Source organism: Ochlerotatus camptorhynchus, unplaced genomic scaffold (genome assembly GCF_037179485.1).
Source record: "Ochlerotatus camptorhynchus isolate MF236.1 unplaced genomic scaffold, CSIRO-AGI_Acam_v1.1 ptg000139l, whole genome shotgun sequence".
Lineage (NCBI taxonomy): Eukaryota > Metazoa > Arthropoda > Insecta > Diptera > Culicidae > Ochlerotatus > Ochlerotatus camptorhynchus.
Window position 1 is genome coordinate 620,621 of NW_027040629.1, and position 23,919 is coordinate 644,539.

Here is a 23,919-nt window from a genome sequence, read left to right on the forward strand (position 1 = left end):
CAAAGCAAGACCATGCTGGAGGTGGCTGGGTTCGATTCCCGGTCTGGTCTAGGAATTTTTCGGGTTGGAAAATTTCTCGACTTCCCTGGGCATTAGAGATGCCAGATTCTTTTTTCAGAAGTCTGCCAAAAATGTCTGTGAATTTCAGAAATGTCTGTAATTGAGGGTTGCCTAAATTAAGCAGAAGTTGGGAATGCATCCATTTACGCCGTATACGTTAAAAGCAATTAATACAAAGATAAATTACGATTACACGACAAATGAGGTCAACTCAAAGTTGAGATTAGTTCACTTATATTCATGAAAACGTAGTTTACTCATTAACTGATTAAAACTTCCCGTCCTTTTACCGGAATTTGTTTTCTAATATGAGCAACATCTCGATGTAAATATGAAATTAGTACACGGAAAAAAGTTTTCATGTAGTTTCTATTAGACATGCACATAATATTTTTCCATTAACAAAACCAATGATATCTATCTGAATTTCATATAACATTCATGTGATCACATGAGTTCTATATGATTAATCACTTAAATTTAATTTGACACATAAGGTTCATGTGGTTTTGTGGTGCAATTCCCAATTATGATATCATATGAAAGTTATGTGAAATTCTAATAAATATTTTCCATTGGATATGTGATTTATTCTTTGACTGTATACTTCTAAAATGATAAAATTTTTCGTCGATTTTTGTCATATTTGAAAAGATTTACGATGCTCGGAAAATTTTACTCAGTCTACAAGTAAACTACGTTTTCTAGAGTTTGAGTAAATTAAACTTAAATTTGAGTCGATCTTATATGCCATGTTGTGTAGAAATCCGGTAGTTACTTAGTATTGGTCCTTTTGCACGCCAGCAACGAAATGCATCGCATCGTGCGATACCTCAAATCACATGGAACTCATCATAAAGAATAGTGCAAGTATTTATATTGATTTTCCTTAACTTATAGCTTACCTGATCCTTTGCAAAAGTTCGTAATGAAGTTTTCTCCCGGGTTTCCTTTGATTTTTTCCACATTTTTACGACTCTTATTCAGGTAAAAAACGGCGAAAATGGCTGCTTCGTTCAGCACTAAAACTGCATCCGGAGGTGGGTGTTCTCGAAAAAAAAAAAGATGGAATAGGATGGAAACACACTGTCCGCTTCATTCAAGGGGGACGATAGTAATTTGCTTCACATTTCATATAACGGATTTCTATAAAATTTGCTTAAAAATTCGATTTTTAAGATAAATTCGAGTCGTAATGAATAACAACAAGCACTATTCATCGATAATCTTGGATGTGGTAGAATTATCGAGCATTATGCTGATGTTGTTTTCAGTGTGTTTTGTGATGTGAACTGTCACTTTCTTGAGCACCTGCTTTTGTGATTGTTGCATATTCAAAGTCTGGAAGCAACAGATTTGGCAACAGAATTGATAGCCAAACGTGACCAAACCTCGACTCGACCAAACCCATTACCAAACAATAGGTGCCATCGATGCTTCGCCGGATGCCTGAGATTGGGGAAGTCTGTTGAGGTAGTGATGGAAATCAGTAATGACCTTGGAAATATCGGAGAATTCCCATTCGTGACATATGCGTTTCCGAACTTGATGCAGCAAACAGGGAGTTCCAATTTCATGAGTGATGTCACAACTGTGTCCGAAAATTGAAGGAATCACCATAAAATTTGAACATATGATTTTTGAACAGATTTATCAACCAACAATACTAATGAGTGGATCAACAAACTTGTAATAACCTTATCTTGTAAACTGAAGCACGCTTACGCAAAACAATTCCGCCATCGGATAGGGGAGAATTTTCCCTAGCGGACGATGTTGTTGATTTTGCAAGGCGAGCTTCGATTTGCGAGAATAGATCATTACAAGATTTGATTACAAAAGTTGATCCGCCTTTTTGAATTGTTGGTTGCGATTTCACGACATTCCTTTCCTATAAACAAACGGCTTTCATCGTTACCTGTCATGATACTCATATAAGAGATGTGACCGATAAAAATCGATATTTTTTGTTTTTAGAGATTTAGGCACGATTATATCGGATGAATCCGATAAAATGGATTTCTCTGACTATAAATCAATAAATCAAACTTTAGAGTAACTTTTGGCAAATTTTGAATAAATCTGAGACTTTCTTACCTCGGTGTCATTCACTTTTTCAGTAACAGTGACTATAGACAGTCAAGTTATAGACCGGCCAACGTGAGTTGACGTATTCAAACAAATCATCAAATCGTACACGGTGTTCGATACGAGAAATGAAGAAACTCGCGGACAGTCGCAGGAAACTCGCGACTCCGCCGAAACGTCAATCTTGTGGGCACCAAGAGAAGGCAAACGGACCGAGTCTTTCTTCCACAGAATAAAAGTCTTCTATACTTCGTAACGATATTGTACGACCGATAGCAACGTGTGTACGTCCAGATCGGTGACCGGGTGGAGATCAACTTTTGGACGATTCACTTTGGTGGAATGGACCACTGTGGCTCGATGCTCCTAACCTCCCTTGGCCGCAACCACCAGAAGATCTCGGCCGACTGAAGGAAAAGGACCTTGAAACAAAAAGAGGAATAGCGCTTCCTACCACGGAATCGCAAGTAAGCGATATCATAACTAGTTTTTCATTTCCCGTTTTTCTACGGATTGGTGCACTATGCATGCGCTTTGCTAATAACTGTCGCAGCCTTGCAGACCGGCGCAGTCAGCCAACCATTCCTCCTGCGAAAACCTATCAGTACGGTCCGATCACCGTAGAAAAGCAAAATCAAACTCTGCTCGGAGTGCTTCGTGTGATCCAACAGGAACACTTCCCGTCCGAAATTGCCGCTCTTCAGGCCGAAAGAACCGTCTCGCACTCGTCAAAGCTACGCTACCTCAATCCGGAGATCCGTGCTGGTCTTATTCGAGTTGGTGGCCGGCTCGAACACGCCGGAGTCGCTAGTGATGGAAAAAACCCTTTCGTACTACCGTACAATCATCCGCTTACCTGGTTGATTGCTGATTCTTTCCACCGGCAGCAGCTACATTGTGGCCCACAACTCTTGCTGGCAGTCATTCGTCAATGATGCGGACGTTTTGATTGAATTTCGTTGTGACTTTCGTTTCCGGATGCAGCTGCTTTACTGAAGATACAGTGTTGAGTGCAACATCATGGGGCTCCAAAGATCCCACTTCAACCACTCCCAGCTACGATGGTGTGGCTTGCTAGGTAGCCATCTAGCAGAGTGTGTACCGTTCCTGACTCCATTTGGGCTCCAGCAGTCTTGGTCAGGAAACATACTCAAACAGCGGCGAGTGTACTTTGGGATATTTGTGCAGTTATTGTGTTCGCTACAATGTCATCCGTTTGCAATGCAGAAGGACCATGTTCGATACGAGAAATGAAGAAACTCGCGGACAGTCGCGGGAAACTCGCGACTCCGCCGACACGGCAATCTTGTGGGCACCAAGAGAAGGCAAACAGACCGAGTCTTTCTTCCACAGAATAAAAGTCTTCTATACTTCGTAACGATATTGTACGACCTATATTGTACGACCGATAGCAACGTGTGTACGTCCAGATCGGTGACCGGGTGGAGATCAACTATCTTCTCTACGTATCCCGATCTCGGCTACTACCGTCTGCTACTCTCTCGATTACTGCCTACTATCCAGAGTTTGTCGGTGTGACTGAGAGACCTGCGCATGGACCTGGAAGGAGCGCTGGATCAACCTCGATTGGAAGGATACACAGCTTGGAAATGGCGCGTTTCGTCACGGTTCTGGATGGCAACCTGACAGAGGCTACGCGCAACATTCCATCTGCGCCTGGATGAATGTCTACCACTCGCCCCAGGGACCATTTCAGGACTGGGAGGGACTCTTCCTGAATCATGACCATCGACCCGACAGCCAGGTTGCGGGTTACGGATGACCACTTGTACCGTTGTTGTAGGGTTGTTAGGTACTCACGGTGCCATTTTTGCCAGAAGTGCTGCGTGTGGCGTTGAGCTCGTTCCCACAAGCGTAGACGATTCTCAGGAAGGCTGGTGTAATCGGGGTCCGGCAAGGCATCCAGAGGCCGACCAATTAAGAAATGCCCTGGTGTTAGGGCTTGCAGATCATTCGGGTCACTGGAAAGCGGTGTGATGGGTCTGGAGTTGAGGTAGCTTTCGACTTGCGCTAGGATGGTGCTAAAGATTTCGCGTGGCAAGAAAGCGTTTCCAATGACTCGTCGTAAATGATGTTTCATCGACTTGACACAGGCTTCCCATAACCCGCCAAAATTGGGTGATTTGGCTGGGATGTAATGGAACTGGATCGATTGGGAGGTGGTATCGTTGGAAACGGCATGTCGATGCCCTTGAGAGCGAAACAGATCGCGCAGTTCCCGTCCAGCGCCCACAAAATTAGTCGCATTGTCGCAATATATGTGCTGTGGCCGACCCCTCCTGGCTATGAAACGACGAAGGCTACCGATGAACGCTGCTGTCGTTAGCTCGCTCACCAGCTCCAGATGCGATGCTTTTGTGGCCATGCAGACGAAAACAGCCACGTAGCTTCTAGTCGGTGCAGATCGAGGGCTTGGCAGTTGGAGATAGAATGGGCCAGCAAAGTCGACTCCAACGTTTTCAAAGGCGAAGGACTGGGTGACACGAACCGCTGGCAGCGATCCCATCAGCTGCACGAGATTGCGGGGACGTGCCTTCACGCATGTGACACACGCATGTACTACATCTCGAACGAGGTTCCTGCCGCTCAACGGCCAAAATTTTTGACGAAAGACTGCCAGCAAGAGTTGTGGGCCACAATGTAGCTGCTGCCGGTGGAAAGAATCAGCAATCAACCAGGTAAGCGGATGCTTGTACGGTAGTACGAAAGGGTTTTTTCCATCACTAGCGATTCCGGCAGTGATATCAGGGTAAATGGTGGCTTCTGAAATTCTTTAACCTTTTTATCGTCAAGGGGGAGTTGTAATCTTAATTAGTGCTAAATTTTTGCCAATCTGCTCTGAAGCATGATGGATCCTCATGAAAAATATGAGTGCTCAAGGACTTAATTTATTTGAGGTATTACCGAAGCCGTACTATACTCTATATCTTTCTGGAGTAAAACCTTATTATTACATATCTGAAAAAAAAAAAAAAAATTGAAAATTGTAGCCGTATGACGTTTTCTAGTCACTCGGAAGCAGCATAGATATGGTAATGGAATATTTCCTCTGAGCTCATGATTGTTTGCAAATTTAAAAAAATCGCGCAGCTCTAGGACTACTTTTAAGAATTGACCATTTTCCCGGTGATTCTGTAAATCCAGAGGACCGTATTCTGGGCACTCGGTAGCAGAATCGACATGTTGATGTCGTTTTTTATCTATGCTAATGATTATATGCAAGTTAGAAAAAATCGCGGATCTCTAGGTCTACTTTCTGGAATTGACTAGTTTCCCGGTGAAACCGGATATCCAGAGTGATCGATATGGTGATGGTATAATTCTTCTATGCTCATGATTGTATGCAATTTAGAAAAAAATCGCGGATCTCTAGGTCTACTTTCTGGAATTGACTAGTTTCTCGGTGAATCCGAATTTCCATAGAGCCACCTTTCACTGGTTTTATCGTTTTGATTGGCCACCCACAACTCCAATCGGTTCCTTGTCTGTTCCTGTTGAAAGTAGATAGTCATACCTTTCAAGTAGTGGCCCAATCTTAAGATGTGGTAAGCAAATTGCCGAGAACCAGTCATGTCAACATGAATCGACACGCATTTTGCTCGGGACTTTTCTGGGTTTTTTCCGTTCCGGCTGGCCATCCATAGGTCCACTTGGGTTTCTAGCTATTCAAAATAAAATTAAATAGCCGTATCTTTCGATTGCTGGCTGAATTATAACGATGGGTCATCGCATTGCTGAGAACCAACTATGTCAACTATGAATCGACACGCATTTTGCAGCCTTGGTACTTTGAGGAAGTTTTAATGGCTTGGGATTATGTCAGTTAATAAGATTTTATTAACAAGCGATTGTACAGCTGTTATCGTAGATTTAAAATTGGAATTTGCTAAGAGATAACCTCGCTAAACTTATTGATTTGATGAAATCATCTAGAATTTTCCCATTGTCTTTAACAGAACAGATGAAAGGCTTGTGGGTCTAAAGGATTTCGGAGTCGTTTTATCTCTTTTTTCAGCTTTTGGAATGAAAACAACTCGAACCTTTCTTCCTGCTTTTGGTATGTAGCTCAGAATAATGGCCTTGAATAGTTCACTAAGGAGCGGGCTGAGCGTTGCTTTCCCCTGTTGAAGAAATATTGGGAATATTAATATCTTTCCCAGTAGATTTGAAAGGTTGAAAAGAACTCAATGCCCAAACAACTCTAGATGGCGTGAAGATTTCACAAACATTCTGATAAGCATCTATCCACCGTTCACGTCTCGCCTTTTCAAAGTCCTGTTCTTCAGGCAAAAATGAAGTCGACTCTGGGATGTGAGTCTTCATCATTTCTTCCAGTATTTTAGAAGAGTCAGCAGTAAAACTACCATCTTCTTTTTTTTAGGCTGCCAAGACCATTTGAATGGTCTTTTGAAAGAACTTTATGCATCATTGCAGCTGCTGGAGCGTTATTGATGTCTTCCCATACCCGTCTCCAATCGTTCCGTTTAGCTCGCCTCAGTTCTCTGTTGTACTCAGTTAAGGCCTTTTTGCATTGACACCAATCTGAAGTAGCTTTAGCTCTATTGAACAATTGTCTGGACAACTTCCTCAATTTTGCCAGCTTGTCGTTCCACCAAGGAACATCGCTATTAGATGATCATGTTGGATAGGGAAACTAGCATGATATGATGAGATCATTGTGTTAATGATCGCATCAGAGGCACTTTCTAATTGTGAGTGCATCTTAATTTGAATGTCATTAATTGAATTATCTTTCATTAAATGAAAATGATAGAGGTCCCAGTTACCCAAGTAACCAACAAACCCGCTAATTCGCCTTTTTGCAATATAAGGCCAATATGTGGCTAATATAAAGTTTAGCATGCCTTATGTTATGTTTTTAAGTCTTCTGATATTAGTGATCCATACGTTCAAAGATTGACCATTTTTAGGCACACAGTCGAATTATTGTTATGCTTGCTGAAGTGCTACGATTTATTGAAAAATCTTTAATACGCCATTTTGAAATAATTTGTAAGAATGAAAATGGCCGAATTTTAGCAGAAATGTGAATGATTGCCCATAACAAATATTTAAGCAAAGTTTCAAGCAAATTTGAGAAGGTCAAGTCAAAAGATTTTTTTTGCTAATTGTCCTGGAACTGCTCATTGGCAATAATCTCGCCACCCAGAAGTCAAGCAGATCTGAAAATTTGACGCGATGCTTGTTCTCCGCAGCTATGACTTCAAGAGCAAATTTTCATTACGTCGAATGTAACAAAGGTAAACAAAGTCGAGCTATCAGTGTCAATCGATGCTCCTACTATTACACTATATACTGTCCGAATATAGGATCACATCCCATTTTTAAATTTATTTAACAGTCAAATTGCTTTTTGACGTAATCACCATCCGATCAAAATAGTTTTCGATGTTACTTAATTAACCCGATTTCTATGGAGATGCCGTTTGCCTTAAGTAACAGCACTGAGAAACCCGTGAAAAGTGTACTTTCGTCGTTTCGCTTTCTCATTATTAAAGTGAATAAATCGAACTGTTTGTTTTTAAGATGATTTCGGTGGTCCTAAAATGATAAATGGGCTGCAAGTAAGGAGACGTAATTGATAATTCTCTCGAATATCCTGGTAAATACACTTTGACTTAAGTAACAATAGGGGCCACCAAACGACGTATAATAACTTTTGACTCAAAAACCAGTATTTCTTAGCATGAAAGCTAGCGATTTGCATTTGTATGATTAAAACCCGGCTGAATATGTTTAACATTGCTATCACTATGAGATTATATGTGTTTAATTGGAAATAGGAATAATTTTTCGGTCATCAAAACAAAACTTTATTTTTCTCGAATCGGTACGAATGTTACTTACGATGTAATGAAAATTTGCTCTTGACTTCTTCGTCTCCTTCTTCTTCTTCTTCTTCCTCGCATTTCAAGCTTATTGCTTATCACATATTAGCTTATTGCGTGCTCTCTCAACTTAGTGTTCTAGATGTACTTCCACAGTTGTTAATTGCGAGCTTTCGATATTTGCATTAGTATAATTGTGTGACAAGTACCAGTGGTATAAATTCTCAAAATGAATTGAATATTTTTGATGAAAATGAGAAAAGCAACTAGGGGAATTTACGTATTCTCGTCAATCTAAGCAGCGTCCGATCTTCTATTAGCGATTTCTCAGCGTCACACACATACATGACAGGTTTGTTTGGTGAAATTTATCTGCTGCTTCCTGTTCTACCAATTCCAATCGACAGAATTGATCAAAACGGGTTGAACATGTTTTTACAACGCTCCAAACTTATCGGGTGAGTGAGACTATTGTCGGCAGTCTCTTTTTCTTCGGCACCCTTTCCATTTGAACTGCGTGTTAACCAGCTGTTCTATTATCGGCGAATTGGAAATCAGCCGTATTTTGTAGTGTGTATATTTCATTTAAAGAAAAATATGGCATAACAGGATTGCACAGTCGTAAAAATGTAATCAGGTTGAAGCTGAAAAGGTAAGGAATCGGCTTTATACATTCAGCGAAGAGTTTTGATGGGAAAATACAGTGAAATTAACGTTTCAATTTCGGTTGCCGAAAGCAGCCAATGGGTGCCGAAGCCATAATTTACCCTATCTGCTATCAAAGTATCCTTCCCATCCTTCGAATGGGCGATATCAGTGGCTTAGTCATTTGACCAAGGTTTTGGATCATTCTCATTTGAGAAACGATTGATATCATTCAATTGTAACCTACATATAAACGGAGCTCTGGTCAACAATCCGGCGAAAAAGCTAAGCCAACCCGGCACCAACCTGATTTCTACCAAACCCCAACCCGATGTTGACCCGACATTGACGCGACATAAATCCAAAATTGACCCGACAACAACACGACACTGGGTCGACATATACCTTAAATTTGCCTAACATTGATCTGACATCGGGTCGACTTGTCTGTTCGGAACCATTTTGCTGGGTTTCTTCCATACTTCACTGTCGTATATCAAATGATAGTGAGTGACTCAATTGACAGAGACGATGAGCTTCGAATGAGAAAGAGGCTCTGCAAATTATGGCCATGTGAGAATTCGTTTTCACAAAATTGATTGAATGGTTGTATTGGTTCATCTTCAATCGAATGATATGAAAATTAACAGCACTGGCAAGTACAATCATAATTTTCAAATTTTCCAACTAGAAAAAATCCTAGGCCGGACCACGAAACGAACCCAGCCACCTCCAGCATGGTCTTGTTTTGTAGTTGCGCCATTACCGTCTAAGCAAACACTTAGATTAATTTTAAATTTTGAACAATAAATAGCCTCGGTTCGAGAAAAAATATTAGCTGGAGAAAGTTCTGAAAAGGACAGATTTGACAGCACCGTTTGAGTACGGCAGTATGAAAATTTAAATAGAAGTTGAAATTGAGCGAGGTGATGCCAATACGAATCAACAGAGAACTTCTTTTGCCAAGCTACCTATTTGGTTGGGCCGGGGGATAGCGGGGGGACTTTCTCATCGGGACTGGCAAAAGAAGTGCACGCAACCAAATTCATTTAAATTTTCACAGTTGCTGGGAACCTCAATACCTCAATATGGAAAGAGCAGTTGAGAGGATCAATCCAAATACTGATACTGTAATCTTCATAAATTGACTTCCTAAATGTACAAGGGGAATAGCACAATAATGGCTTATTTTGTTGTTATATATCATCGTGCAAAAAAAAATCATACCGTTCACAGTTAAGCTCGTACTTTTCCAATTAAATCCACATGATTTTTCATTTCTATTTTATTCTCTCCCATTTTCTGTTGCTGCATCGTACCTGTGGACAAACGCATATAGGTTGCAATTAAAATAATCGATAAAACATGTCTCGACGAAGAGAACCTGGCGAAAACGTTTCGCGAAATATCAATACTAAAAGTGTTGCACCATCCGCACATAACGCGCTTGTACGAGGTCATGGAGTCACGTAATAAAATCTATCTAGTAACGGAGCACGCAGCGAGGGGTGAAATTTTCGACCACCTGGTGGCAAACGGGCGAATGAAGGAGGAAGAAGCGGCACGTATCTTTTCGCAGATTATCTCCGCCGTCGACTATTGTCACAGCAAGGGAATTGTTCATCGCGACCTGAAAGCGGAGAACGTCCTGTTGGACAATGAGATGAACGTAAAGCTGGCAGATTTCGGATTTAGTAACACCTTTTCGGAAGGAACGCCTTTGCGAACTTGGTGCGGTTCCCCTCCGTATGCAGCTCCAGAAGTATTTCAGGGGGTGGAATATGATGGTCCAAAGTCCGACATTTGGAGCTTAGGGGTGGTATTGTATGTACTAGTTTGCGGTGCCCTTCCCTTCGATGGCGCTACGTTACATGACTTGCGAAGTGTGGTTGTCGCAGGAAAGTTTCGCATTCCGTTTTTTATGTCACAAGAATGCGAGCACCTCATTCGGCACATGCTTGTGGTGGAACCAGAAAAACGCTACACGTTGAAACAGATAGCGCAGCATAAATGGTTGGAAATGTACAATTCTATTCCGATGCTCGAGAAAATATCTTACCAGCCAACGGAAGGCGCAAATCTAGACACAATTGTAATGACTCATATGTTACAACTTCCTGGCCTTACAGCCGACATGATCGCACAGTCCGTACACGAAAATCGCTTCGACCACATTTACGCAATCTATTATCTGCTAGTGGACAAACTAAAGCAGAAACGGAAAGAAAAAAATAGGTTACAACATCACGCCAGCTTAGCATATTCACGTTCCCGAAAGACTAGCATTACAACGGGTGTCGTAGACCGAACGGAGGTAATCAAGAATGATTCACTGGAAAGGCTCAGCCCACTTACAAACACGGGCTCCCCGATTATCAACATGTCCGCTGGCCTAAGCGCATCGGAAGAACTGGAAAAGTACGATACCGAATCGGCAAACATGCCGAAAACGCCAGAATCGACGGATCATCTGTTTCCTCCCACGTGCGCCAATGCATCGGCCAACACTCGACGTCACACCGTCGGGCCAGGGGATGTGGCCCATGAACAAGCATTGGCCAATCCGAATGCACCTATCAACTTCAAAGTTGGTTCTGCAGAACAGCAACCTCCAACGCAGAATGTCCCCATCAACATTCCGATGCTGCAGAATCAACCAATCCACAATCTCACAATCAAAGATCAGCATTTGTTGAAACCACCCACTGTTATGGGAGCGAGTAAGTGTTGTGTTGTTTTCATGTTTCTGAAAGTAGTGTACTAACGCATATTTTGTTTACAGCAGGTGCCTTTGGAAGACGGGCGTCAGATGGAGGTGCCAATTTGCACATTTACTATCCAACTACATCTAACATCAACGAGCAACCAGTCGCTGAGGTAGTGTACGGCAGCCAAGCGGCGCATGTAATGACGCCTGGGGCCGGTCCTGTGATTGTTGATCATCCAATGCCCGTTACCGGTGGTACTGAAGCACCTGATGATAGTAGTGATGAAATACAAAGGTATGAGCTAGTATATTGATTTAAGACTTCTTCTAGGTATATAGCATTTCCATTTCTTCTCGCGTCTCGCATTTTACCAGTAATGTGAAAGTGAAAATTAGATTAGATTAGATCAGATCAGTGCTGATAAAAATCATTTCTTCTACATTCAACTTAGCTGAAATGAAGACAACCTTAACAGATAGACCAACTACCGACATTAATTCGAATTTTGACATAACAACATTCTCTTGATCAAGGCAACCTCTGAATATCGAAGTCAACGTTTGTTTTTCTTCATTCGTAGCTGGGCTGGATGTTCATTATCAATTCATCGTGACAATATTCGTCTACATCTTGGTGGGGACAATTTTGAGAATCAATTGCAAAATGATTATTTTCATTTTACACATATATAGCGCTGAAGAACGTGTCATATTCGTTTACACACGGATCGATGGAAAATTATTGTTTTTGCGGAATTAATCAATGGCGTTTCAATGAGTTAGACCGAGTTTGGCGTCAAGAAGCAGTTTTCGACTTTTGACAATATCTCAACGATTGGTTTCTCTTTATCTACGGTACGTACGGAAAGGTAAATAAATTTGGAAGCCATCAGTACTAATAACATTCCGTTTGGTGCTAAACTGCGCTAGATTAAGAAATATTAAGTGCGGGTTATGCTTAATAGGCCGGATATGGGGCAGTTAACCCAATTAGAACTTCCCCAAAAGTCTAGAATTTCATTGATGTTTTACGTGTTTTCCTGATGTTATTTGAACTGCCCGAAAGAACACTGCATTTTTCTTGACTTTCCAGAAATTTTCAAGCATTTTATAAAAGTTCCCATTATTCTTCTGAAGTTAATTAAATTGCCATGAACTTCCTCGAAGTTCCCTTAATTTTCCTGAAATTTTGAAAACTTTGTTGAAGCTCGCGTTACTTTCCCTCAATCTTCCTCGATCTTCTATGGACTTCCTTGAAGTTTTCGGTGCTTCCCTGAAGTTCGCTAAATTTTCTAATAATCTGGAAATTATCCTGATATTCATATAACTTCGTTGAAGATCTCGCAATGACCCTGAAGTTTTCGGATGTTTCCATAGTTCTTCGGCTTTGTAATTTTCCTGAAGTTCATTAAACTGCTCTGATTATCCTCGAAACAATCGAAACTTCCCTGAATGTTATGAAACTACCTTAACATCTATAATCTTCTCTGAAATTCTCAAGACTTTCTTTCGAAGACTACAGAATTTCTTATAACTCTCGTAATTTTCTTAAAATTAATGGAACTGTCTTGATTTCCTTTGATCTTCGCTGAAGTCCCCGCATTTTTTTAAGTTCTCAGATCTGCCATCAAAATCACGGAATTCCCATAAAATGTACTCACATTTTCCTCATGTAAATGTAACTTCCCTAACTAACGTAAAATATTCTATGAAACCCTCGTAAAGCTGCTGAAGTTTTCCTTTAAAGTTCCAGACATTTCCATTATATACATTGATCTGTCCTAAGGTTTCCGATCTGTCCTATTTTTCTCGGAGTTTCCTTGGAGTTCTCCCAAATCTCCGGAAGTTATTAATTATTTTTCTTAAAGGCTTTTAAGCTTCTATAGCGAGAGTTTTGTCGACTCGTTTAGCCGGATCTAGATGCGCTTCCACTATTACTAATTGAGAGCTTTCTATACCAGCCAATGCATGTATTTGTTTATTGTGTGGAAAACAGAATGATACTCTATGCCCACGGAATTCGAGAAAATTTTCATCCCGAAAGATTTCCTCGACCAGACCGGGAATCAAACCTGCCGCCTCCGGCTTGGTAATACCAACAATCATTACGAAACTAACGATTTTAAATTGGCTCACTGCTCGACTAGCCTATTGGTCCCAAGCAAATCGATTAACGTATCCCATTCTAGTCAAGATTCTAGTACTACACAATGTTTGTTTTGATTCGCTATGAAAGTTTGACAGATAAAATGAGGGGTTATTGGATTTTCCTATGTTTCGAGGGGTGATTCGACTAGCTTGGGACCGAAGATAGTACCAGAGCTGAGCCAAAAAGTTGAGCACGTTTCACGATTTCTTTTGAAATCGTTAGTTTCGTATTGATTGTTGGTAATACCCTGCCTTTACTAACTACCCAAGTAGCACAATTATGTCCCAAAAAGTTTCAGCAACTTGTTTATAACTGAAATAAGTCGTATATAAGTTTCCAAGACCAATTTATAACTAGGGTGCTACTAGGGTAGGCTATCTGAGGCCCCTGAAGTTCTTTAGTACTTAAATAAATTGAATTGTCCTGATAACCTTTACACATCCCAGGAGTTTTCTGGACTACTGTGAAGTTTCCGTAATATATCTGAAAAATTTCTTAAGTTCACTGGAGCACTCTGGACTTTCCTGAAATTCCCGGAACATCTATCTAAATATTGCAAAAGTTAATGTAACTGTATTGAATCTAAAGAAAGATCGAAGAGTGAGAAATTTCCTTTTAATTCCGCTAACTTATTTGCTTATCCTTGACAGATACGCGTATTTCGTCTGCAATGTACATACTTCTTCAGTATCTTGTACTAATACTCGACTTTTCGATTGAATTTATCTGAACTTTCCCTTACAGACTTTATGTTTTTTTTTCTTACCTTGATTTGTTTTCCGTCGATCTTGTTTTCCGTGCTGAGCACCAATGCTACCGACACCAGGGATGCAGCTTCCATACCTGGACCCTACCTATTGACCCATCAATGCATGAACCGGGGACCAACGGCTTTACTTCCGAAGGAAGGCATGATCAGAGATGTTATACCTCAGAACATCCCGGGGGCGCCGACTGGGATTGAACCTAGGCCAGCTGGGGTGAGAGGTAATCAGCTTACCCCTACACCACCGGCGCCGCTTACAGACTTTTAATCTTACCAGAAAGTCTGGACTTCCCTAGAACATCCCTGATATTATTGGACCTTAGGATTTCTGAAAATTCTTAAATACCTTCTCTAAGATACTCGGATCATCGTTAAAGTTTCAAAAATTATCCCCAAGTTCTCTCTTCCCTGAAATTCTCTGTATTCTGGGAAGTTCTTCATTACTTCTTTAAACATCCTGCAGGTTTCCTTAACTTAATGGAACCTCATTATAACTCTTGAAGCTTCTCTGAAATTCCCAAAAAATTTCAGATTTTTTCAAATTTTAACTTATATTCCCGCAGTTTGTTTATGAAACTTCTGTGCAATTCTCGGCATTTCCTTTCATTCCTCAATTCGTTTTAAAAGTTTCCTCAATTTTCGTGAAGATAATGAGATTGTACTAATGGTGTCTTATGTTTCATTAAGTTCACGGAACTTCCCCGAAATTCTTGCAATTCTCCTGATAATTTCCCTGGAAATGCCCTGAAATAATAGAACTGCCCAAAACTTTGCCCAAGTTCTCTGGACTTCCGTGAATATTTTGGATCTTCTGTAATGTTCTTGACATTTTTGTCAAGTTCACTAAACTTCCTTGAAGTTCTTTGGACTATCCTGAAGTTATCGAATCTTCTTGAAGGTTGTCGCTATTCTAATGAAATCATTTAATAGCCCTGAAGTTTTTTTTTTTATCTGATTCCTTTATTTAGAAGGTTCAATCGCGTCAGCTTTACGGAGCCGAAAATTCATTGTTCATCGTTTGTAACAAAATTCACTTAATTCTATGTCCAGTAGGAGTTGGGTCGAATACTCGCGGCTTACCCGAGGTTAGAGGAGTACAGCTTTGGGGTGGGGTTCGTTGTCACTTCACAGCATTGTATGAACGATAATGCGTCGTCTGGAGTTCGAGCGGCTATTGTGACCAGTGGGTGACGATGAGACTCATCAAGATATGGGGCAAGACAAACAATGCCCTGAATTTTTCAGAACTGCCTGGAATAATACTGAGGAAATCTTGCAGTTTTCCTGTTGCGTGTCTAAATTTGCATTTATTTCGAAATTCAATTAGCTCTAAAAACATAACTTCTCAATCTTTTTCTTCACAACAAGATTTATTGTTCTGTTCGATGAACATCATGTTTTTTTCTCTCAAATGATGTAATTGGACCAATGGCAGCTAGACCGACGGTCCACGATCACATTGGGCATGCCGGAAATGTTACCGTGCCCGCGGGGAAGTGGCCAATTCTCAACAAGAACAAAACCTATCGTGCGACATATCAAACTTCATGATTTTACAAATCTTGGCTGGTTATGGCCTTATTGAGAGTTCTAGGTCACATTAGCCTTCCTGGACATGTTCCGGTACCCCCGGGGAAGTGGTCAATTCTAGACAAGAACCAAAACCTATTGTACGACATATCAAACTTCACGATTTTATAAATCTTGGCCAGTAATGGCCTTATTGAGAGTCAACAGTCACACTAGCCCTCCTGGGAATGTTCCGGTGCCCCCGGGGAAGTGGCCAATTCTCGACGAGAACCAAAACCTATTGTACGACATATAAAAATTTCATGATTTTACAAATTTTGGCCGATAATTACCTTATTGAGAGTCCATGGTAACACTAGCCCTCCCAGGCATGTTCTGGTGCCCCGGGGAAGTGGCCAATTCTCAACAAGAATTAAAACCCATCGTGCGACACATCAAACTTCATGATTTAACAAAATCGGCCGATAATGGCCTTATTGATAGGCCACGGACATACAAGCCGTCCTGAGCATGTTCTGGCGCCCTCAGAAATAATACGGTCTCCCGGAAAGTTACCAATTCTCGACAAGAACCAAAACCTGTCGTGCGACATATCAAATTTCATGATTTTGCCGAACTTGGCCAGTATTGGGCTTATTTAGAGTCCACATATTTCGACAACCTCTGAACATAATTTGAGTTGATGCTAGTTGGGTCAGACCTTGAGTTATTTACATCACATTCTTGCAACATGAAAGCGGCCAGATGACACACAATGAATGTCCTCAAAAGTATTCTTATTAGTTCGCAAAGGTAATTAAAATGTAATTCAATTGATTAAGAGTTGTCGCGTGAAATTTGCGTGAAACACACACACTTAGATTTTTTTGCCGAGATGGGCACCACCGAGCAGCTCGGCATTTTATTTTGCTGGATCTCAGTGAAAAACTTGCCGAGATTCAGCTAACAAACGGGAATTTTGCTGAGATCTCAGCTAACAAACATATTTTTTGCTGAATTTCCAGCAAAATAAAATGCCGAGCTGCTCGGTGGTGCCCATCTCGGCAAAAAAATCTAAGTGTGCACATTACCTAGACCTAGAACACTATATCTAAATAACGTTTTGATGGGCGACATAAACCAAGCATAATCGTAAGCGACCAGAAGGACATTTCTGGGGGCAATGGAACATGCCTTAGCATAACATCAAATTGAATACTTGTTTTGGTATTATCAGGAAAAATTGATATCAAATTAAGTTTTTATTTTGCTCTCACTGATAGCAGAAATAGTTTTCAATATGATGTCACAGGAAGATTTGTTTGCTCTCAATTGTGATATTTTTAACGACCAAAACGACAGCGTCCTAAGTAATCATTATCAGCGAATTTGATCTCAGCCTTTGCTCGGGAACTGTCATAAATTACTCAAGATGCCTATAAAGGCCAAAACGCAATGTGGACGGAAGCAGAACGAAAACGGGAAGTTTGACAGTTATGACAAATGACATCAAGAAGCCTAACCGATGTCGATTTGATTCTAACTAGTTTTCAATCCGACAAGTAGGCTTAGATCGGACTATTCCACTGCCACTGCAATTCTGCTATCGCTGTCGTTGCGCTTGCCCCTTTACTCATGAAGTAGCCGTGACCACCATGACATACATGTACTGTTTAGGAAAAGTAGGCCAAAATTGATTAGAAAAGTAGCTCTTTTCTATATAGTTTAAAAAATAATAACTTACAGTTTATTTTTTTCAAGAATCTAAGAAAAAAAAACAGATTTTCTTAGGCCGTCTTCTATTTGCTGAATTTTTACTTAAATTTGACACTTCGAAAATAAATTAAAATTTTCGAAAATCCATCTGTTGTTGATCATTCGATTTCGGAAAAGGTTTTTTCAAAAATTATTCCTTGAGGGTCACAAATAAGTCTGGTAGAATAGCAGGTTTATTTGTCAAATTTACGTGAAAATTCACCAAATAGAACACAGCCATAGATTTTTTTTATATATTTTCCATTTTTTTTTAAATAGATTAATCAAAATGCAGCAGCACAAACTTTGTTTTTTTGAGTGCTAAGCTTCTAGTTAAGAAACAGTTCTAAATTTGTTTACATGAAAAAGCAACTTTCATGGTTTGAAAACTCAAAGGGGTTGTCCAGACAGCACGTGGACAGTTCATGAAAGACTTTTGATCTAACCTGCTCCACGTGGGCCATTCTCACAAATTCCATTTAAATGACATTGTTTCCTGCATTTTATGTTTCTGTAACAAGTGATCAATATTCTTCAATGTTTCAGATATATGCATGGTCGAGGATGCACAAAGCGGCACACTGTGGGCTGTACCGACGACCTATCTAATAGTAATGCAACGTCAATGGAACCCCCCCAAGCACACTCACCAGCCCCGTCCAGCGCCGGGACAAGTGGTGGAGGACGAACCCGTAGGACTGGCTTACTCACAGTTATGGAACGACCTCCCGGTACGTGAAAGACACATTTGCTGCAATTGTGTTTGAGTTTTTATCTTTTTAGGTTTTCTTCATTTGTTTTATTAATGCGCATGCTTTGTAAATGAATGCAATTGTTGATACCTTTTATTTTATTTCCAAACCATTTTACTTTATTTCTTTCCGTTTGATTTTGGCGTTGTTTCGATGTTGTTATTCGTGTTCGAACCAAATTATACCGTGTAGTGATTAGTCCTGATCTGGTACGCGAAGTAGAGGCACGAATGAATCGCAACTACCTACCTCCATCGCTAATGACTACACCGATGTTGACGGCGCCCCCACTGCCAGCGCACATGTCGAGTGTCGGAGTAGGTGGATCAGGAACGCTTACATTGGGCGGTATGCCGGTATTGCAACCTCCTGGCAGACCGAGCGCACCAACTCCAGTGTTGGGAGGATTTGGATTGCCAACAGGATTAGAACAAAGCTCTCCACCTCCTCCTCCTCCTGGTTCTTCCTTACAGCCCACCTCGACACATCCCAATGCCCCTTGCACTGCACTGCAGAATGTTTGTAGTAGACGCTTTGCTAGAACATGTAAACTGCCTACCGTTCAGGAAATTGGTAAGTCAATCGAGCTGCGATACACTCCGACATCTTCGCCGATTAACCGAGATCATACATGCCGCTGCCCATCTACTAATCACTACGCTCGATTATTCACTCGCTTTCTACTGATAGGTGTAATATGTTGGTGTTCATTTCATTTTCTCGCTTAAGGACAAGGTTGATATAAATCAGTAATGGCCGTTGTCATGATCAGTCACAATAACGGCCATTTGTGGATTCTGCCAACAATCTTGTCCTTAATGAGCCATGGTTACTCCAAATGTTTTGGACTGATCATCATCATCCTCAAATCATGCCGTATGGTCAATAAATATGAAAACTTCTATCCCCTATCAACAGGCCGGTACAGCCCCGTGCGGCGAGCTTCGGAGGGTTCCAAGATCAACACACAATTCCAAAGACCATTCCAGGAGTGCCAGCAGCTTCAAAAGGGTCTCAATGCTGGCACTCAGCAACGAAACCTACTGATTACACCAAGTCCACCGTTGGCGGACAATTCGGTGAGTTTGCCAGGCTCACCAATGCACTGCAAGCCCTTTGACGATAGATCTCAGCAAGACATAACACTGCCCCAGGATGTGATACTATCACTGGCACCTGGGCTGGAAAAACTAGTGCTGGAAAAGCGGATACAGATCGAGACAGCGAAAAGCATTATAAGTACACGGACAGTGCCATTCGAGGTGCGACAGCAGCTAGGGCTGTTAGCTCACACGGTAAATCCGGACCTGGGTTATGCGTTACAACAGCAGCTGCAGCATAGCCAAAGCGTTTCGCCTCTCACAGCACGACCGGGCACACTGCAGCCCACCAACTTTGCGGGTAGTAGTATAGGTTCAGCAAATTACAGTTATTTCGGTGGTCTACCGTATCCTACGTTCGCTACGCCAGGAACAATACCTGGACTGACTTTTCCAGGAAGTAATAGTAATAGTGGGTGTCCTTCCCCTGTGTATTATAATGAATGTCCCTCGCCCATCCTACCGACTGGGGGCGGTGCCTCGCCGATGCATCAAATAACACGTGGTATTAGTATTATGAACACCGGAGGAAGTGCAACTTCGGCTGCGGGAGGTTCGATTACTAGGGGAACCTCGGCCGCCTTTTCGGTGTCTTGCAATGAGCCGCTAGATCTTAGTATGGACGTAGTTAATAGTGAGGAACTAGATTATCCAAGAAATAATTTCCTGATTAATCCATCGGCAACCAGTGGTTCGACTCTTAATTATTTAGATATGAAAAATTTTAGCCTTATGCCACCACAACAAATGCGTCTAACTGCAACACCCCCCACTTCGCCTAATCTATGTATTATACAAGAGGAGAATCCTAACGCTGCTTTATTCCAAGGTAGTATACCCTTTAAGAGTCAATCTGCCGGAGCATCTCCGGAGGATTTGAGCTTTCAACATACTCATCCCCAGATATACTTGACGGATGTTCAAGGTAGTGAAATAACTCTGGTGGCATCGTCTGACTCTAGTCATGATAGTGACGATTCGCTCAACTGCAAGAGCTCAGGACTGGGGTTCCAGGGTCTACTGATATCGGAACCCTCTAGTGATATGCCTTCGATAACACGCGGTGTTGGAAGGAAAGCTAGTCTCGAAACTGAAAACAATTCAACGTCAACCTCGGCAAAGTTGGATACGGACACTAGTGACTCGTATGCCCGCCGAGGAAGTGATAAGTCGCTCGGGTTCAGTGACGATAGTCTAAGCAATGATTCGAATCATTCGAATCTTTCACCTAGTCAAGAGCCGTCCGCTAGCTCCGGCTTCAAGAGTTGCGATTCTCACTCGGAGCAAGACGCACGACTCAGTCCGGATTCGTTGTGTGAAAATAAAACACTCACCGACGAGTGCTACGAGCTGCCTCTGCCGCAGGAATGTTCCACGCTCGACTCTTCTAGAATACTGGAGATGGTTAAGCGAAGAATTGACTCCAAAGTGCCGCCGATGGGGTGCGTTTTCAATGCACCGAAACAGGATCCCGACGGTGGCCAGCACAGTCGAAGCGAAATGGATAGTTCCTTTGCGGTAGGGGAGAGTTCAAATCTTAGTCTAGAATATTCGGGTGGTTTGCAGATCGAGCTGCAGGTGTTCGAGGGACGCATGAAGGACAGTCACAGTGGCAAGGGTATCAAGCTACGGCGGATATCCGGTGACCAGAACGAGTACGGAAAGCTGTGCCAGCAGTTGATCACTTCGCTTACCGTTTGAAAGTACGACAGCCGTTTAACAGTAAAGTGCCGCAGACGTATTTGAGATTTCTCGCCATTTTCAAGCGTAAGCAATATCCTGCCATAGTTGCGAAATTATTCTTCGTGTATCTCGTCGTTAAGTTCGATTTAGGTTTTAATAGGTTACTGGGCATGGGCACTTTGTAGGAAAAAAAATGATGTATGGTTTCCTATTTTTTGGGATTGGTCGATGTCATGGGTCTGGGTAAAGTAATATTTGCAACTTTTCGCGCCACTTTTTCTCACAACTGGTGTGGGTCGTCTGGAAGCATTGGATAGATTTTGCTGGGCTTTATTCTATTGAAGTATCTTTAAACTATCCAACTGTAGGGGTGAAAGAAGTTCATTTACGAGTACCAAATCGAGGTTGTGCTGTGCGCTATTTAACTCATGTATAAGATTTTTTTCGAAAGCAAGATCAGGGATGCCTGGTGTTTTTAGGAATAATCTACACCGAGATCGACGGAAGTATGCACATGTCTTTGCTGCTACTATTCAAGGGTGTGGGGGAGGGTTTTCAATTATTTACGGTTTATAAAACTGAGCCTATACATACGTTGAGCAGTTTGTAGAAAGTAAGGCAACATCACTTGATTTCAGAGAACTTCGGAAAAGTCCAGGGAACGTTGTACGACTTCCATTAGATCTTCACGAAACTTCATAGAACTTCATAGAATTTTAGGAAACTATAAAGAAGATCTTTATATCTGCGTGGAAAATCAGGAAACTTTCTAGAATTGCAGCAAAGTTTGTAGAAGTTCAGCTAACTTTGTAGAAGCTCTGAGCAAATTGAACTTTAGTGAACTTAGTCGAAGGGCAGATAATTTTTTATTCATCAAAGTTTATAGAAATTTAGAGAATTTCATAAAATTCGACATCAGGGAACCTCGGAAAACTTCAGGGACATCTTAGATGTTCAAGTTACATCGTAGGAATTTAAAAAAAAATCGTAGAGCTTCAGAGGACTTAGTGCAAATTCTAGAAAATATTGTAGATGCGGGAACATTGTACAAGTTTGGAGAACTTCATAGAAGTTATGGAAACTTTATTTATTTTAGGGAACTTCATACAAGCTAGTGAACATTTTTTTATCTCCATCGTACTACGTTGAAGTTTAATAGACTTGAAAATAAGTTAGGGAATTTCGTAGAATCTTGGAAAACTTCGTTAAACTTTAGGAAACTTCGTAGAAAAAACATACCGGGAACTTTGTAGAAGTGCTGCGAGCTTTAGACTATTTTTTTTCCTTGATTTGTTTCCCGTCGATCTTGTTTTCCGTGCTGAGCACCAATGTTACCGACGCCAGGAAGGCAGCTCCCACGCCTGGACCCTACCTATCGACCCATCAACTCATGAACCGGGGACCAACAGCTTTACTTCCCTTCCGAAGGAAGGCGTGATCAGAGATGTTATGCCTCAGAACATTCCGGCGGCGCCGACTGGAATTGAACCCATGCCTGATGGGGTGAGAGGTAATCACGCTTACCACTACACCACCGGCACCGCTGATCTTCTTCAGACTAGTTTAGTGAACTTTGTAGAAATTTAATGAATTACGTAGCTATTCGAGAAACTTCGTAAAATTTCATGGAAGTACAGGGATTTATGTTACATTTCAAAGATGTTTGATCGCACACGGGCGGGATCCCTACGTTGTGTTTATGATCGTTGTGATAGGTACGGAGATGAAAATAAATATAGCACACAGTTTGCTTGACCTTCCTGCCATGGCGGAGGTATTCGAGATACTATATTGTTTTCTATGTTTCTTTGTATAGTAGCTACAGCGGGTAGGGTAGTTGTACATGTAGATGACGTTGCACAAACCATGTTCTTAGAAGCTCGACCTAGAAGTTCAGAAAATTCCGCTCAGGAAATGTCATAGAAGTTCAGCAAACTTCTAAATACCATAGACCAACACTAAGACCAAGGAGTCCCGATGAAACATACTCAATATTTTGGCTCAGGAAGTACCAGACCTTCGGTCCCAAGCTGATTGGAGCACCCCTCGGAAATCCATGAACCCCTCAATTAACTTTGAGACGATTCAAAACAAACACAGATTGAAGTACGAAAATGGGGTACGCATATAGATGTACTTGGGACCAATGGGCTAGTCAAGTAATAAGCTAATTTAAAATCATTAGTTTCGTATTGATTGCTGCAATACTCCGTATAAGTTTAGGGAACTTCGTAGTAGTTTTTCAGAGAACTGGACAATGCTCTTCTTGGAATATTAGGGAACTTCGTTTAATATCAGGTAACTGTCCAGATGATCAGAAATAAACGTATAAAAATTCAGAGTCCTCCCAGAAGTTCTGATAAGTTCATAGATATTCTGAGATCTAAAGCTTGTGGAACTGGGAACAAGTTCAGGGAATTTCGAAGAAAGGAATGAGTTATACGAAATTCATCGAACTTGGTAGACATTCAGTAAACTTCATAAAAGTTTGGGAAAGTTTGTATAAGTAATAATATGGTAAAATCGTTGAAGTCCAGTAAACTTCTTATAAGTGGAGTACATTTTTCAGAATTTTAAGAAATTCCAACAAGAGCTGGAATAAGGGCGTAGCAGCTTTTGTAAACAATGACTTCTCTCGATGATTTCTAGGAATTCAAGGCACGCTCACGCAAACCAACATTAACGTTGGCTAGGGAAAATCTTACCCTACCTGATGGTTATGTTGATTTGCGTGGGTGAGCCTTGACTTTCAAGACATCATCGAAAGAAGTCATTGTTTACAAAAGTTGTTACGCCCTAATTCCAACTCAATATTGATGTCTAGGGAACATTATA

The 23,919-nt window shown here is 41.3% G+C and overlaps 1 protein-coding gene across 4 annotated transcripts in view; it reads left to right on the forward strand.

Moving 5' to 3' along the window:
- Positions 1-22,533, forward strand: part of Sik3 (Salt-inducible kinase 3) — a 48,794-nt gene extending 26,261 nt beyond the window's left edge. Inside the window, exons 2-6 of one of the 4 annotated variants that reach the window (XM_065221139.1) lie at positions 10,003-11,383; positions 11,449-11,665; positions 18,096-18,280; positions 18,494-18,874; positions 19,220-22,533. In XM_065221139.1, the coding sequence (XP_065077211.1) occupies positions 10,003-11,383; positions 11,449-11,665; positions 18,096-18,280; positions 18,494-18,874; positions 19,220-21,102 (4,047 nt within the window). In that variant the 3' untranslated portion in view covers positions 21,103-22,533. Of the gene's footprint in view, positions 1-10,002; positions 11,384-11,445; positions 11,666-18,095; positions 18,281-18,493; positions 18,875-19,219 lie in introns of all 4 variants that reach the window. The other 3 variants (XM_065221138.1, XM_065221141.1, XM_065221140.1) reach the window with 3 other exon arrangements.
- Positions 22,534-23,919: the final 1,386 nt, after the last annotated feature.